This window comes from Capra hircus, chromosome 4 (assembly GCF_001704415.2).
Source record: "Capra hircus breed San Clemente chromosome 4, ASM170441v1, whole genome shotgun sequence".
Lineage (NCBI taxonomy): Eukaryota > Metazoa > Chordata > Mammalia > Artiodactyla > Bovidae > Capra > Capra hircus.
This window is the reverse complement of record NC_030811.1, coordinates 80,216,148-80,233,254: the sequence shown is the minus strand read 5'-3', so window position 1 is coordinate 80,233,254 and position 17,107 is coordinate 80,216,148. Positions and strand designations below refer to the sequence as shown.

At 37.0% G+C, this 17,107-nt stretch overlaps 1 protein-coding gene across 1 annotated transcript in view; it reads left to right on the top strand.

The window, feature by feature from the left end:
• The window catches only part of SEMA3C (semaphorin 3C), a 207,342-nt gene that overhangs the window by 146,062 nt on the left and 44,173 nt on the right, over window positions 1–17,107 (top strand). The window contains exons 10-12 of the mRNA XM_005679082.3: window positions 74–143; window positions 1,014–1,158; window positions 10,240–10,462. Of these exons, the coding sequence (XP_005679139.1) occupies window positions 74–143; window positions 1,014–1,158; window positions 10,240–10,462 (438 nt within the window). The remainder of the gene's footprint in view (window positions 1–73; window positions 144–1,013; window positions 1,159–10,239; window positions 10,463–17,107) is intronic.

Below are 17,107 nucleotides of genomic sequence, written 5' to 3'. Positions count from 1 at the left end.
GTTGAAATTGTTCACTTAGGGTAAATTTTTTAAATATTTGGAAACTTTAAAAAATTATTTTTCCCTCTTACAGAGGATGTATTTCTGCTGGAAATGGATAACCCAAGGACAACACTAGTGTATGGCATTTTTACAACATCAAGGTAATTATTAAACAAATAAATTGTATGAGTTAAACAATAACCTTTATTGAGTAATAGTAATTATAAAAACATTCTTTTAACTCTTTAATTATTTATGACATTATAAGAGCACTTTTACATTAAAATAATCTTAAGACAAGGAGATAGAGTGTTCCCTTATAAGTAAGATTTATTTTGTGAGTTAAATTATGATAGGCTGTATCAATAGTGACTTAGAATTCAAATCATATTTTTTAATAAATCATCAGTTCCTTTTTTTGGTGCCAAGAAAAACCAGTTAGAAATTACTTTGATTTGTTCTATATTTTGGGCCAGATTTGTTGAATCCTTTTTTATAACTTAATGTCTACTATGTTCATGGATGACTGTAAATAAATGTCTTAATGCTTTTTATATCAATGGCTATTTCAAAAGTTTTTTTGCTTAACTTGTGTACCATAACATTCAACTTTTTATCATTGATTTTGCCATTTATTTTTAAGTTGTATATAAATTTATTTATCTATTTATTTTTAACTGTTTATTTTACATTGCAATTGAGCTTTCCTGGTGGCTCAGTGGTAAAGAATCAACCTGCAAAATGGGAGACTGAGGAGACATGGGCTCAGTCCCTGGGTTGGAAGATCCCCTGGAGGGAGGAAATGGCAACACACTCCAATATTCTTGTTTGGAGAGCCCCATGGACAGAAGAGCCTGGTGGGCTGTGGTCCATGGGATCACAAAGAAGCAGACGCTACTGAAGCCACTGAGCACGCATAGTCAATTAACAACGTTCTGATGATTTCAGGTGCACAACATTATGACCAATACAATCACTTTAAAATTGAGGAAATAGTAAAATTAATATTTTTCTGTTTTCTTTTTTTTCAGCTCAGTTTTTAAAGGATCAGCAGTATGTGTGTATCATTTCTCTGATATACAGACTGTGTTTAATGGGCCTTTTGCACACAAAGAAGGACCCAATCATCAGCTGATTTCCTACCAGGGGAGAATTCCGTATCCTCGCCCTGGAACTGTAAGTATCCAGCAAATGTTCTTTGTTACTGTAATTTTTAAAAAGATATAACTTACTGAGAAATGAATATCATGTTGATGTTAATTAAATACAAACATAGACCTACTGGTATGCTCATTATAATGTTTCACTGGATGAGTTCTTATACTTGGGATTTTACAAATATGCATATTATAGAATTCCATACATTTTTTTCTAAATGCTCTTGATATTAATAATAAAATCTCATTTATATTTTAAGACAGCTGGATATGTTAGATAGGGAAGAGATATTTTCCTAATTTTAATGGCATAGAAAGTATAGCTTGGAAAATGGTAACATTTTGGAGGTAGTCTACTAATTTGAATTCAAATTGCTTTTCTCAATTTTTCTTATATTAAGAAATCCCATCTATTTTAATGAAATTATCCTCATGTGAGAATTAATTTAGTAATCAATCTGCAAAGCTATTTCAATTTTAGGAATACATTTAGTTAAAAATTATGTATTGTATATTTCTCAAGGAAATAAAATGGTATTTGTGAGCAACTAATGACAATGAAAGTGAGGTTATAATTCAAAGAAAAAGTTTTGAGTTATTCAAATATAAACATGTCTTGAAGCATTGTTCTATTAAGGGGTAGATTGAAAACTACCTTTTTCAGCTCAGGGTATAGGCACTGCACTGGCAGATTGGAACTGAGTGTTTTCAGGACAGTGGTCATGGTCTTAATGTGTGTGTGTGTGCGTGTGTGTGTGTGTACACACGCATGCACGTGGTAAGTCATGTCTAACTCTGTGATCCCATGGCCTGTAGTCCACCAGGCTCCTCTGTCCATGGAATTCTTCAGGCAAGAATCCTGATGTGGGTTGCCATTTCCTTCTCCAGGGGATCCACCTGGGAAGACCACGGTGGCTCAGACAGTAAAGAATCTGCCTGCAATGCAAGAGACGTAGGTTCAAACCCTGGATCAGAAAGATCCCCTGCTGAGAAAATTATATAAAAGAAGGGAAAGCTGAATAACTTTCAAAATCCATCATGACTCAAGGCTTGCATTATTTCATTGAATGTAATTCATGTATTTTCAAATTATTCACTGATAATGTATCCAAAGATATGTCATATTTTTTAGAATGACTTGCTATTTGAATTGGATCAAGTCACTGTTTCATCTTAAGTCAGAAAATTAAGAGATGGTTGTGGTTGCATTTGTTTTCATCAGTTATTCTATTGAACAAAATACATGTGAGATTAATATAGGAGCAATTGATTTGTAAACTGAATAAAATTCCATTTTCTCCCATAAATCCTTAAGATAAATACCTCAGATACACATAAAGGAGAGCCATGCCAAGTAAATAACGGTTTGAGGCCTCAGGGCTCTATGAATGCTAGAGTCAGCTTGTGCCTGACTGGCAAGAAGAGATTGCATTTACCTCATCTCAGTCAAAGAGATCATAGTAGCAATTTGAAATCAGCCATGGATGGAGTCCTGCATCATGGAAACTGACGATGTTACTAATTAGGATTTTTTTCCTCTGAAGAAAACCACCCCCCTTGGTCCCGCAGTGCCTCATAAGACTCTTCACCCAATGGCAGCTCAAAAAGACTCTGAGAATGACAGTGAGAAAAACATTCATGTCAAACTTCTATTGTACATAAAACATGAGAGTAGATAATTCCTTTTTAGTAAAGCATGTCAACCACTGCCAAATTAGAAGATTCTGCTAACAGTCCCACTTTGCATTATTTCTGAGCTCCTAAGCATAAGCATTTTTCCTCTTCCAAAGCAGTGTGAAATAAGCCAGGGCTTAGTGGCACATCTGGAGCAGACTCTGTGAAAAAAGGGAGTGAGCTGTCAGTGCTTGAGACATATTTCTATAATGTGGTTGCTTACATCTGGTGTTGAGATCACAGCAGCTCCTTTAAAATAAAAAAAGTTGTCAGATGAGTGATCCTTAGAGAATAAAAAAGGCTGGGTGGAGGAATAACCTCTGGAACTCCTCCTGGAAAAGCATACCTTCCTGAAGATTCAGTCCCTCCACCCTTTACTGAGCAAAACACCATGAAGTCAGCTCTCTGACTCAGAGCAGTCTGCATATGTCTTTTTCCTAGGTTTTTAAGGTTTAATATCCATTCATGTAGCCAGAAGACTCACAGCCAAGTGACCCAAAACATTCCTTTTTCTCTAGGGTTAAGAATGTTGCCTCTGAAGTCCTCCCAATGTAAGATCAACTATGATCATCATACTTTAATTCCCTATGTAGTCCAGTTGCTGGGTCAACCTCATAACTGTATGACTGGATTCTTAAAGAAATGACACTAGCAGAAATCTGATACCCTCATTCTAATGTTCCCTGTAGGTGCTTCTCGTAAAGCAGGGTTGATAGCTGTGTTAGCAAACTGTCCCAACCAGCAAGCCCAAGTCAGTAGGAAGAAGCCTGCCAATTGTGTCATAATGTTTTTCCATAAGTAATACAAGTTTGGGGAAGAAACAGGACACCTTTGGTATTTGCAAAGGGCAGCCAAAGACTGCAGATTCTCTCTGTGGCTGAGCTAACATATAACATTATTCTGATGCAACATTTATAAGCTTCTGTAGAAGACTGTGACTGTGTTTGCTTACCCCATACTGTTAAAGCAGAACCTCATGAAAATGATCAGATTTAACATGTGTTTATAAGTGGACCAGAACCATCTGCTTCATTCACTGCGCTTTGAATAGATCTACAACCTGGTGCAGCAAAAGAACACAGAAAATGTATGATCTACATAGTTAATAGAAAGTTAATACTAGAAAAATGAGGGCCAGCTGGTGCATAAATTCAAGAAGAAAAAGAGAAACGTTTTTGTTTTGTCAGTTGCATGCATCTTCTGGTTGTTTTTACAGTAGAAGCATTTCAGTTCCTCATAGATATTTTAAAACATTGTTAGCATAGTTTACAATAAAATTCAACACAGAAGGCATAGAGACATGAAGAGTTAATTACATATTGTTTCACATAAGTATTCAAGGCATGTGAATAAATCAGACAATAAATATTATTGAAATCTAGAGAAAAAAGAGATTGTCATGGGACAGTCTAGTTTGGAAAGGCATGTAAAAATATGTGAGATTGACCTGGCCCTGAAGGGTAGTTGTGGATAATTTGAATAAGTAAGGAAGGATGTTTCAGGCAAAGGTTACTGTGTACATTACAAGGCAGAGATAGAAATTAATCAATGAGTCCTAGAAGCTCTGCATGGGCTAGTTGGACTGGAACAAAGGGCTCTTTTAAGTCATGAAGGATAAATACCAGAAAAATGAGGGCCAGCTGGTGCATAAATTCAAGTCTTCAGCTATTTAATTCTTTGGACTTTAAGTAAAGGGCCCAGATTACCAAGGGTTTAAACATAAGATCAGTTTCTTTCAGAACACAAGTTTCAAAGACTAATACTAAAAACTAGCCCAGATTCTAGAATATCATTTATTTATGTCCATTTATTTATCCACACGCCGTTTGTCCTTCAAGTGTTAGGTCAAGCTCCTTTTGAACGTGCTGGGTACTCCTTCTGTAATTAGATTTGCCTTTGTTTTCTGCTACCTGTCTTTAGTGTCAACTCCTACTTCTTCCCTTCACTTGGTGCTTCGTGATTTAGGATTGCTCCAGGCATTGTAGTTGCCAGAATATTCCAAACTATTTTTGAAATCTCTAAACCTCTTCACTAACTCTAGTAGCCTTAAGTTCTCTGATAAATTCATTTTAAAAATATTGGTTCTTATTGATTGTGAGTCAAACTCTATTTTTATTTTACATTTATCTTAAATTATATGTCACAATTGTTAGGTTACTTTGAATACGTCCATAGAACACTTGGGTCTAGAAGACAGTGGTTGCTTCCTATCCTTAAATCCCCCGCTGAGCGCTTCAAAATGCAATTTGAATAAAAGCTATCCAAAAAATTGACATATGAATTGCTATGTGAACACATTAATGCTGAAAACCAGTATAATGGGTGAGTGGATTAGGAGCAGATACTCAGGAACGCCTGAGAATAGGAAGGAAATTAGAGATGCTTCCCGGTAAGATCCGTGGCATCCTCGTTGTTCCTAGCACTTCACTTTAGCACTTTAGTAATCGAAACGCTTAAAATGTCTTTACACAAAGAAAGGAATGCTTATCATCACTTGATAAACAGAGAGCTAAAACTAGAGGAAAACAAATACCTGAAGGGGAAGTTTAACCAAAATGACTTAATGACTATTTGTAGAGCAAAATTATCCTTCCTATGAATGAGACAGCCGCCCAGTTAATGGATAAAGGCTTTATTTTATAGTAGCATGTGGGTATTACATTTTCTTAAGGTTTCAGTACACATGCTTTCATATATCACAAGGTGAGGGATATGTTAATTGCATCTTTTTTATACTTGACAGTTTTATACTGAGCAAACTCACAAGTCCAGATAGTCTGCAAAGGGTAATCAGTTTTCATTCTTGTCACATCATTGTCATTCATTCTTTCTCTTATCTGCAAGATTTAGGCCCTAAATCAATGGGAAAAAATTAATTATTAACTAAAGGAATTCTTCTGTAATTTTGAAAATATACTTTTATTAGGAGACATTGTTTCCAAGTAAAAAGTTTATTGTGAATATAATATAAAAGTCCCACATGGAGAACATTTGAATGAATACAAAATAATTGATTTCGGTTGATTTATTTGGGTTACCTATTTAATAACTGGGCTTCCTGGATGGTTGAGTGGTAAAGAATTTGTCTGACAATGCAGGAGACCCAGGATACCGAGATGCAGGTTCAATTCCTGGGATGTTCCCCTGGAGGAGGAAATGGTAACCCACTCCAGTATTCTTGCCTGGAAAAATCCCATGGACAGAGGAGCCTGGAGGGCTACAGCCCATAGAAGTCACCAAGAGTTGGACACGACTGAGCAACTGAGCACACACAACATTTAGTAACTATGGTTGTGAGCAACTGAAACATAATTTTTAGCTAAATTTCAGTTACCATTAAGTAAAACCCAGAAACTAGACACGTGCAGTTTAATAAAAGCTTATGAAAGTAATTGCTAGCTGGAAATTTTAGAAATTGCCTAGTAATCTATGCTAATTTTGGATAATCCTGGAATGTATAAAAACAATGGTTGCAGATATTTAAGGAGACAGCTCAGGAAACCATCCTTTAAGTGGTGTTTTCTGAAGGGCTGGAGCTATTTAAATTGCCCATGCGTTTGTACTTTCCATGTTTTCATTCGGTGAAAACTCATGATCCGCATGCGTCTTCTGGTTGTTGTGTTTCCCTTTCTCCACTTTGTGTGAGAAATGACAGTAGAAAATACCCGTAACACTACATCTTTCAGAAGTATGGAACACTTTCATCAGTTTAGAATACACTCACATGGAATTGTTTGTGCTCGTTTGGTCTTTTATTGTAGTTAATTTACAAATATGCATATTTAAATATAATACTTTTGCCTAAAAGACAAGCATATGAACCCTAGAGGAATGTCTTGTTAATGGGATAATGAATGAGAAGCTTAGTTTTATTATTTGTCTCATTATCTCTCTTTAGTGAAGTCATTGAATTGCTCCTTATGCCTTCCTACAAAAAGAGAACTATATTTACTAGTCCTATAAAATATTCTAGTAATGTTAACTGGTTAAAGTTAGTCTAAAAATTGCATTAGTGAAGTCGCTTAGTTGTGTCCGACTCTTTGCAACCCCATAGACTGACTGTAGCCTACCAGGCTCCTTTGTCCATGGGATTTTCCAGGCAATAGTACTGGAATGAATTGCCATTTCCTTCTCCAGGGGATCTTCCCAACCCAGGGCTCGAACCCGAGTCTCCCACATTGTAGACAGACGCTTTGCTGTCTGAGCCACCAGGGAAGTCCTAAAAATTGCATTCAGTTCTGTTCAGTCGCTCAGCCGTGTCCGACTCTTTGCAACCCCGTGAATTGCAGCACGCCAGGCCTCCCTGTCGGTCACCAACTCCCGGAGTTCACTCAGACTCGTGTCCATCGAGTCCGTGATGCCATCCAGCCATCTCATCCTCTGTCGTCCCCTTCTCCTCCCGCCCCCAGTCACTCCCAGCATCAGGTGATACAATTCAAATGAGGGAGGGCACAATCATAGTTTGCGATGACTTATTTGCAAATGTAGGACTGCCTGGCAGTAATGGCTCAGAAGCACTGGCATTGTAGGATAGCCATTACATGAATTTAACCCAGAGGTTGCCATGTTGCGTTTGGTCCCTAAAGTTGTTTTTCTTTTTGCACTGTGCTAACATTAAAATTTTGGCAGTTGTTCAGTCGCTCAGTCCTGTCCAACTCTTTGTGACCCCATGGACTGCAGGACGCCAGCCTTCCCTGTCCTTCACAGTCTCTCGGAGTTTGCTTAAATTCATGTCCATTGAGTCAGCAATGCCATCCAACCATCTCATCCCCTGTTGTCCCCTTCTCTTCTCACCTTCTGTCTTTCCCAGCATGAGTCTTTTCCAGTGAGTTGGCTCTTCGCATCAGTTGGCCAGAGTTTTGGAGTTTCAGCATCCATTCTTCCAATGAAAATTCAGGATTGATTTCCTTTAGGATTGACTGGTTTGATCTCCTTGCAGTCCAAATGACTCCTAAGAGTCTTCTCCAACACCACAGTTCAAAAGCATCAGTTCTTCAGTGCTCAGCCTTCTTTATGGTCCAATACTCACATCCATTCATGAATACTGGTAGCTTTGACTAGATGGACCTTTGTTGGCAAAGTAATGTGTCTGCTTTTTAACATGCTGTCTATTTTGATCATAGCTTTTCTTCCAAGGAGCAAGCGTCTTTTAACTTTGTGGCTGCAGCCGTGGTCCGCAGTGATCTTGGAGGCCAAGAAAATAAAATCTGTCACTATTTCCACTTTTTCCAGGTTTTGAAAATTTAGGTTTAAGCCATCTTTTTCACTCTCCTCTTTCACTTTCATCAAGTGACTCTTTAGCTCCTCCTTGCATTCTGCCATTAGGATGATGTTATCTGCATATCTGAGGTAATTGCGATTTCTCTTGGCAATCTTGATTCCAGCTTGTGCTGCATCCAGTCTGGCATTTCACATGATGTGCTCTGCATAGAAGTTAAATAAGCAGGGTGACAGTATACTGCCTTGACATACTCCTTTCGAATTTGGAACCAGTCTGTTGTTCCATATCTGATTCTAACTGTTGCTTCTTGGCCTGCATACAGGTTTCTCAGGAGATAAGTAAGGTAGTCTGGTATTCCCATCCCATAAAATTCTACATTTTTGTTTTCCTTTGAAATTTAACCACACTAGATTTATATTCCTGCATAGGAGCAGTCACCTAGAAATAAGTCTTCACTGCCATATTTAAATAAACTGTAATTTTTATTTATTACTTACTGTATCACATCTTGCTATTCACCACAGATACTGTACCTATTTGTGTTGATCAGGAAACTTGATTTGTTGCTTTCCTTTCAATTTGTACCTCTCTAAAGAGGATAAATGAAAACTAGAGCAGTAGTGCTTTTGTTTAAAAAAAATATAACCAAGTATTTATGTTTCTGAAAGTAGAGATATTGACAGTGTTTGATAGGGTTAGACAAATAATGTTTTATGTGTTAAAAAAGATTATACGTTGCTCATATAACTTGATACTCAGCTCCTCTTAGTGGATGTGTTCAAGTTTCAAGCTTCAGCACCTCCCAGCCTGCCCTTGAGTTTGTCCTCAGGTGACTGGTAAATGGAATCCTCTTCTTGGAAATCCTTGTCATGCTAGAACTGCTGAAACTGTCCTGCAGTCATTTTTAGGTCTCATTACTGCTTTCTCTCTGCCTCTTTATACCTGATGCTCTGAATCTTTCCCCTCCTCACCAGAATTAACGCCCCTGTTTCATATAGCCCCTACACCAAAATTGGGTGACAGATATCATAGAGTATTTCACTCATCCAGCTACTCTGTCAAATATCTAATATTTGTCAGCTTTATTATAGGTCTGAGGGTAAAATAATGAACAAAACATACCCAATTGAGAATAATTCACAGCTTACCTTCTAGAGGAAGAAACAGACAATAAAGATACAAACAACAAATATATCACACACAGGTATACAGAGCTGTGAAAAAAATAAAGCAAGCTAAGGAAATAAGAGGGTAGAAATGGTGATGGGGAGCTATTTTTAATTCATCACCTTAAAGAAAGTTACTTTTGAGCTGAGAACTGAATGAGGCAACAGAGAAAACCATGGCGTTGTCTGGAGAAGAGTAATCCAGGTAGGGAACAGCAAGTGCCAGGGTCCTCGATGGGGAGCTGACTTGAGGCTCAGGAAGAGCAAGACCATGGCCGTGGTAGACGCGATGCAGCCCAGACACTCAGGAGCTTATAGCCGTGCTTAGTTGCTGGGATTTTATTCTGAGAGTAATTGAAGTTACTGGAGTTTTCCAGAGGGAAATTACCAGGTATATTGACCATGTCCAATCCAAGCTCCAACTTCAGAGAGTCCTCTTTGGTAGGGAGGGGATCAGATGGAATGAAAGTCTTGCCTTAGAGTTCTGATTGAATTTGATAATGATAATCTAATTTATTCTAGCCAGTAGCAGCATTAGCGGAGAAGGAAATGCGACTCACTCCAGTATTCTTGCCTGGAGAATCCCATGGACAGAGGAGCCTGGTGGGCTACAGTCCTTGGGGTGGCAAAGAGTCGGACACGACTGAGCGACTAACACAGCAGCAGCATTAGATTATATCCGCAAGAGCATTTTTTTTTCCTAGCAACACTGAATCTGGCAAAGGATAAGAAATGTAAAAGTGATGGATGAGAAGGGTGCTAAGTTACATCATGAACCGAATGACATCAGCTTCACTCTGAAAACAAACAGGACACGATACTTGGACTTAGCCTATTTAAATGGTCAAATTATATACATTGTATGTTTATTTTCTATAGATCGTACTATGTATAATCATGCTGTTTTTTCCTCAGTAGTTAGCAAATACACTTACAACAACTTGAGCTCCTACGTATTTTGAAAAATAGAGGTCTTTTGATTATTATTAACATAAAGTTACAATTGTGTTAATGTAGTCCTTTTAAAAATATTTTTTAGTGCCCAGGAGGAGCATTTACACCCAATATGCGAACCACGAAGGAGTTCCCAGATGATGTTGTCACTTTTATCCGGAACCACCCCCTCATGTACAATTCCATCTACCCAGTACACAGAAGGCCTTTGATTGTTCGTATAGGCACCGACTATAAGTACACAAAAATAGCTGTGGACCGAGTGAATGCTGCTGATGGTACATACAACGTCCTGTTTCTTGGAACAGGTAAGTATTTCAGCTAAAACTGCTCTTAATATGTAGTAAAAGAACATGGTTGTTGAGGGCATGATATTGAAATCAGAAAAACTTCAGTGTTTGCGCTGTCTGGCTCTTAGGTGTTAAATGTCCCTGTGTTTCAGTTTCTGCATTTGTAAAATGGAGTTAAAATAAATTACTTTATGAGATTGTTGGGAGGGTCCAATGGCTTAGTATTAACATATGTAGAGCACCTTAAAAAGTTCCTGGCACCTAATATGGTGAAATAAGATAATGAAATAAATGAAGGGATGGGAGTTTTTAAGTGAGTGTCTTCTCAGCTAAAACAAATTCTGTGACCTCTTCATGAACACATGAAGCCATCTATGCTTTCCTGCCATCTCTACGACATTTCTTTATCAATTAAATTTTTTGTTTTACTTTTTAAAAATTTATTTATTTAATTGAAGGATAATTGTTTTTTGGAATTTCGTTGTTTTCTGTCAGATATCAGCATGAATCAGCCATAGGTATACATTTGTAATATCAATGTAATATCAGTTACATTAGTACAAACTTTATTCTTCCATTTCACCCTCCCCTGAAACCTTGGCTTAGCAAACGTGTGCCAGCAGATGAGATCAGGCCTGTGCGTTCAGCCGCCTCTGCCTCTGCTATGCTGCTGATTCTGCCAAGGTCTTCAGCTTTCTCATGATAAAGAGTCCAACATCCTTTAACCATTCAAATGCCTCCGTGCCCTTGTATCATTTGATATTGTAGAATCACTCTTTACTTGTTGCTTCAGCCACAAGTCACATAATTTTCCTTTATCTTCAACAGTTTGGTCTCAGTCCCTTCATTAGTCTGGCTTCCATCTCCTCATGAGTGTACGTGTTTACTGAGGTTTTGTCCATAATCCTCTTTTTACATATTCCTTGGCCATCTCATTCACTCATTTGGTTTTAATTCGTCTGTGCAAACAAATCCCAAATGTGTATCTTTAGTCCTTGCAATTTTATGAGCTCAGTATTAGTATTTACAATTTATTATTAGGTAACAGAAATTGTATAACCCATTACATTTCAAACAGCATGCTTCAAACTCAGTTTATTCACTTCTAAGACTGCTTAACCAGTGCTCAGTCTAGTTTCCCATGTTTGTATTCACTGCTACACGTTCCTCTCAAGGTTCTATTTCTCCTTGATGTCATTCTCTCTAGATATATTATGGTTCTTGGTAAACTCAGTAAATATTTGTCAAGATGAATTGAAAATCATAACTATATCCATTGCTTCTCATGCAATGAAATGAATTCATAACTGATTGCAGAAATGAATCTTTGTTTGCTTAAAAACTATGGTTTCAAAAGATGTTGTCTCCATATAAATAACTACAATCTTTTAGCCTTGATTCGGATCATCCACTGTGGAGTTTGCATTTAAAAAAAAACAACAAAAACTTTTTTTCCTGAATTGGTCGTTTAGAGTTACACCTGTCCTTAATGTCTCATAGTACTTAGGGAAAAATGACTGGTTTCTTATTTTCCTTTTGAAGCCAGTCTTAAAGGTGGACCCTTTTCCCAGTTTTATTGCAATATAATTGACACACATCACTGTATTAATTTAAGGTGCACAACATAATGGTTTGACTTACATATATTGTGAAATGATACTTGCAGTAATTTTAAGTATCCATCATATCATATAGATACAGTAAAAAGAAAGAAAAAATATATTTTTCCTTCTGATGAGAACTCTTAGGATTTACTGTCTTAGCAACTTTCATATGCTTCATACAGCAGTATAACTCTAGTGCATCCCATAACTGTACAGGTGTAGATTACATCCCAAGTACTTATGTGTCTTATAACTGGAAGCTTGCACCTTTTGATTGCCTTCATTTAATTCTTCCTCTCCCCATCTCTGGTAGTGAATGTGGTTTTTCATTTTGTTTTTGCTTTTTTGTTCCATATATAAGTGAGAGCTTAGCATAATGCACTCAAGTTCCATCCATGTTGTCGCAAATGTCAAGATTTCATCCTTTTTATGACAGAATAATATTCGGTTGTGTTTTAAACCACACTTATTTTTCCTTTTTTAAACATAACTTTTGAATGAAGTATAGTTGCTTTACTTTATAGTGTTGTTATTTTCTACTGTATAGCAAAATAACTCAGGCATACGTACACATATATCTCCTCCCTTTTGGATTTCTTTCCCATTCAGGTCACCACAGTCAGTACATGAAGTAGAGTTCCCCGGGAAGAATGGGAAATTGCTATCGAGGCATATACCCCGTTGATACTATTCTGTATAAACCACGTATCTGTAGACAGACACTTAGGCTGTTTCCGTGTCTTGTCTATTGTGAATAGGCTGCAGTGAACGCAGAGGTGCAGATATATTCTGCTGTTAGTGTTTTTGTTTCTTAAAGTTGGACTCTGATGTCACATTCAGGTTGCTTTTTCATGAAAGTCTACATAAGATACACAGGTTTCATGGATGGAATTTTCTAGTCTTTAAAAATTGTCCAACAATGTTCACTTAGATAGAAAGCAGTAAGAAACATGCCTTGCACAAGTTCTTTGACTTTTCTTACTACATAAGTATCTGGCACCTTTACTCGGACATTTCTATATTGGTATTTAAACACTTGTGTCATTTTCAAAAACAGTATTTAGGCATATGTTTTTAATTGTAGTGGGAAGCTCCACTAATGACTGCTTACAAAGCCACATAAGTCTCTTGAAGATTGTATTCTAATAGGAAAATTTATGCTGTGAAATGCCTCTGCCAAGAGCGTCTTTCTCGATAAATGGTAACTCACTTAACCATTGAATCTAATCCTCATGGTTATATCAGATCCCATTGTAACTGATTTCAACTTGCCTGAAACTCTAACAAACAGTATATTGTTATGAAATATTTTCTCCCTGAGTAGATCTTGAATTTCTGGTGAAATTTCTTCAAAAGAAAGTTCTCTATGTTTGTTTGCTGCTGAAAGTGAATAAAATAGCCTTTTCTGAAATAGAAGTTGGGAGAATCGCGGTTCACTATTCCCAGAATTTCTTAACTTTCTGTATCTAAATGTCTTAGGAAGGATTATAGTATGTCTTTTGTGTTGTCAAATCCCCAAGTATCAAATAGCTCTTTAGTTGTTATTAATAAGTAATGATGCTTCAATTATTGCCACAATTAAGCAAGCTTCTCTCATGGCTTCCCTTTTCTCTGGATCTTCATGGAGAATTAAAGGGAATTTGATGAAGATGTTGGTCGTCAAAAAAGTTGCCATAGGAAAAGCTTATGTGACAAGCCATTGGAATGCAAACAGGAAATCCTGTAACTGTATCCACTTTGAGTAGTAGGAGTGATTTGCAGTTGTGCAGGCTGGATGCTCGGTCAGTGTCACCCTTAGGCTATGTAGTTGAGTACTCCGGCTGAGGTTGAGAGGCTGGTATTCCGGCCTGCTACTCTTCTAGGACTGCCTCGTTATTTTTTGTGTACTGTGAGCTGGCACAATAAACAAACACATACATACATAGGTACTTGTGTAAGTCAGTAAATGCAATGAAGGGAGGGAGGAAGGGAAGGAGAAAGAAAAGTGAATTTTGTCCTGTCATCTTTTATTTCTTGGTTTGCATTATCAACGTCTAGTCTATGGGTGAAATAGCCCACAGCCTGCTACAGATATGGTCTATAAGCTAAGAATAATTTGAATTTTTTAATGACTGAAAGAAAAATGGCAAGAAGAATATTACATGAGCAGCGAAAGTTGTAAGATTTTTAGATTGCACTGCCCACAAATAAAGTTTTATTAGAACACAGCCACATTCATGCACTTACATTTGTCTGTGGCTGAGTTTGTGCCGCAGGAGAGTTAAGTACTTGCCAAAGAGACCACTCAGCCCATAGAGCCTAAATTATTTGTTATTTGACCTTTAACAGAAAAAGTTGGATGACTTTTGTTTAATAACTGTATAATTGTAGAAAAATTAAGACTTCTGAAAGAAGCTATTGTCTAGGATGTAGCTATAATACAATATAATGATGCTTCGTATAAAAACATCTTATTTGGTCTCCAGTAAAAAATGTCTTGTTATATCTATTAAAATTTAAACTAGAAGCCATGTTACTTGATTATTTTCCAATTCATTGCTGCTACTAAGCCCCTAACAAGGAACACAGGTTGAAACAATGTATTTTTGTTGTTGTTGTTGTCCTCCCTATTATTTATTGGTTTTTTGTGTGTGTTTTAAAATCAGCGCTTTTTAAAATCTGGTAGTATTATTTGATATTTTGTAGAATTTGGGGTTTAGGTTTTTTTTATTTGTTTTTGAGATTAATTTTTAGTGTTAAGATGATGGGTATTTTTACTGTTCCTTAGTCTCTTTTTTCAGTCTTTAGGAAAGACTAAAATAGCAGGCAAGTATTCTCATAGGATTAACATTTCTGTTTTAACTTTGCCACCTACTCTTATACCCAGGCTATTTGTTCAAAGTTGACTATAAAGTACAGTGAAGAGATTTGCCTGTTTCCCTCTTGCCTCTGGAGTTATGAAAATAGTTAAGTGTCTGGGTCAAGTTTAGACACATTTGTCAAGTTTACATTTTTAGCACTAAATATGAATCAGAATGACATGTGGTTTCTGATGAAAGAGAGAATGTTCTTGTGAATGGATGTTAGAGGTTTAGGATGATTTAATGCCATTATGATTTTTTAATGTATGGTTGATACATGTAGTGCTTTGCCAAAATTCTTATATAGCATGTACTGTTTCATGCTTCGTACTAGCTTCTGTTTAACTGGATGATTACTAAGTTTGAATGTTGGCTCCAGTAAGTCCTTTGAAAATGTGGAGATTTGAAGTGTGTGCCACATATGTGACTAAAGCCTTAATATGTTTGCCTTGCAGCATTGCAGGGTCACTGCCTTTATAGTAACTAACCAGTTCTGACAGTCACATCTTTTGAAATATATACCTAATGAACTGCAGAACTAGGCATTTTGATTTTTACAGAACTCCCTAAACTAAAAACACCCAAGATGTACAATCTGATAGCTGGAGCCATGCATTTGACTTCAGAAAAGACGACTATCAGTTGTAAACTGTGCGTGTCAGTTACTCTAAGGATAATGTCTAGTCTAGACTTGCCCTTTGCTTAGAAGTAAGGAACAAATCCCTTTATAAGTCACTGGTTTTTAATAACATTGTGGTTCATTGCTTTCCAAATCAGAATCTAGAAACATCTGAGAGTTTACCAAGGATTCTACAGGGATTGTCATAGCAGGAAATACTAATAGAACAGAGTGGAATGATGACTGCATTGAAAGGGGAAAGATGATAGATTATGGTGTGATGACTGCTTGATCATGTAGAAGAGTAGCAGAGGCAATATGTGAAGAGAAAAATATGCAAGAGAGCCCAGATTGTGATGGTTAATCTAGAGACAAATGTTCTTATTTAAATTTTACTTTTAAAAAAGTTTACCAAGAATAAATATATGATAATTGCTGCAAAATATTTTTCAAAAGGCATAAGTCTTTTCCTTTAAGCTGCTTTTCAGAGAAACGTTCTATTAAAGATAGTGTGAAATCTCACATAATCATTATACAAATTTTGGTGTTGCTAGTTTGCTGGAATTATTTATCTCTTTAATATGCTACTTCTTATGCAAATAAGTACACTTTTTCAAGTTTTGCAACTATTTTATTACTAGTATAGTGATGCTAATTAAGGTTATTTACAATGCTTATCTTTTGCCAGGTATGTTACTGAATCTCATCCAAACCTTGGAGTTACCCTGTGAGGAACTGTGAGAATGTAGACTCCATTGAGAGCAAGGATATTGTCTGATTTATTCATTGGTACATCCTCAGAATAGCACATCACTCAAAGTTGTCACTCAGTAGATACTCTTTGAATGAATGAGTGGATAAGTGGCACTTATCCTCCACCATGTTTAAACTGAAGCTCAAATAACTGAAGATCACATTGATACTGAGTGTATGATACAACCAGAATATAACCTTTTGGTATCTGATTTCATATTGTGAGCATTTGTCCTCTTCAAGTTAATTACCTCATCCACCATCACCACTTTATTTACCTTTTATGAAGTTAAAGTAATTTCATTTTGTTGTTGTTTAGTCACTAGGTCGTGTCCAACTCTTTTGGGACACCAGTGGACTATAGCCCGCCAGGCTTCTCTGTCCATGGGATTTCCCAGGCAAGAATACTGGAGTGGGTAGCCATTCCCTTCTCCAGGGGATCTTCCCAACCCAGGGATCAAACCCGCATCTCCTGCATTTCAGGCAGATTCTCTTACTGCTGAGCCACCAGGGAAGCCCCCATTGTCTCATTTTACTGTGAATTAAATGTTTCCTCACATATGTCAGGAGATATTTGCTGATGTGTTGACATCCAACATTAGCTCAGCACTGCTTTGTTAGAATAACATCACTCACTTTTGCCCATCCACACATTGTCACCAAGTCGTACGTGTGAAAGAGATACATCTCAGCAATGTGACAGAGAAAACCTGGAACAGACTGGATTTGTTTGTGAATTAACCAGTTAACCTGTGAATCTCGTATCTTTTTATGTCAGCCACCATATATTTAGGGTTGAAGGAGGTAATATTTTGGGGGGAGAGGAGAGTACTGAAATGGAAGAGTA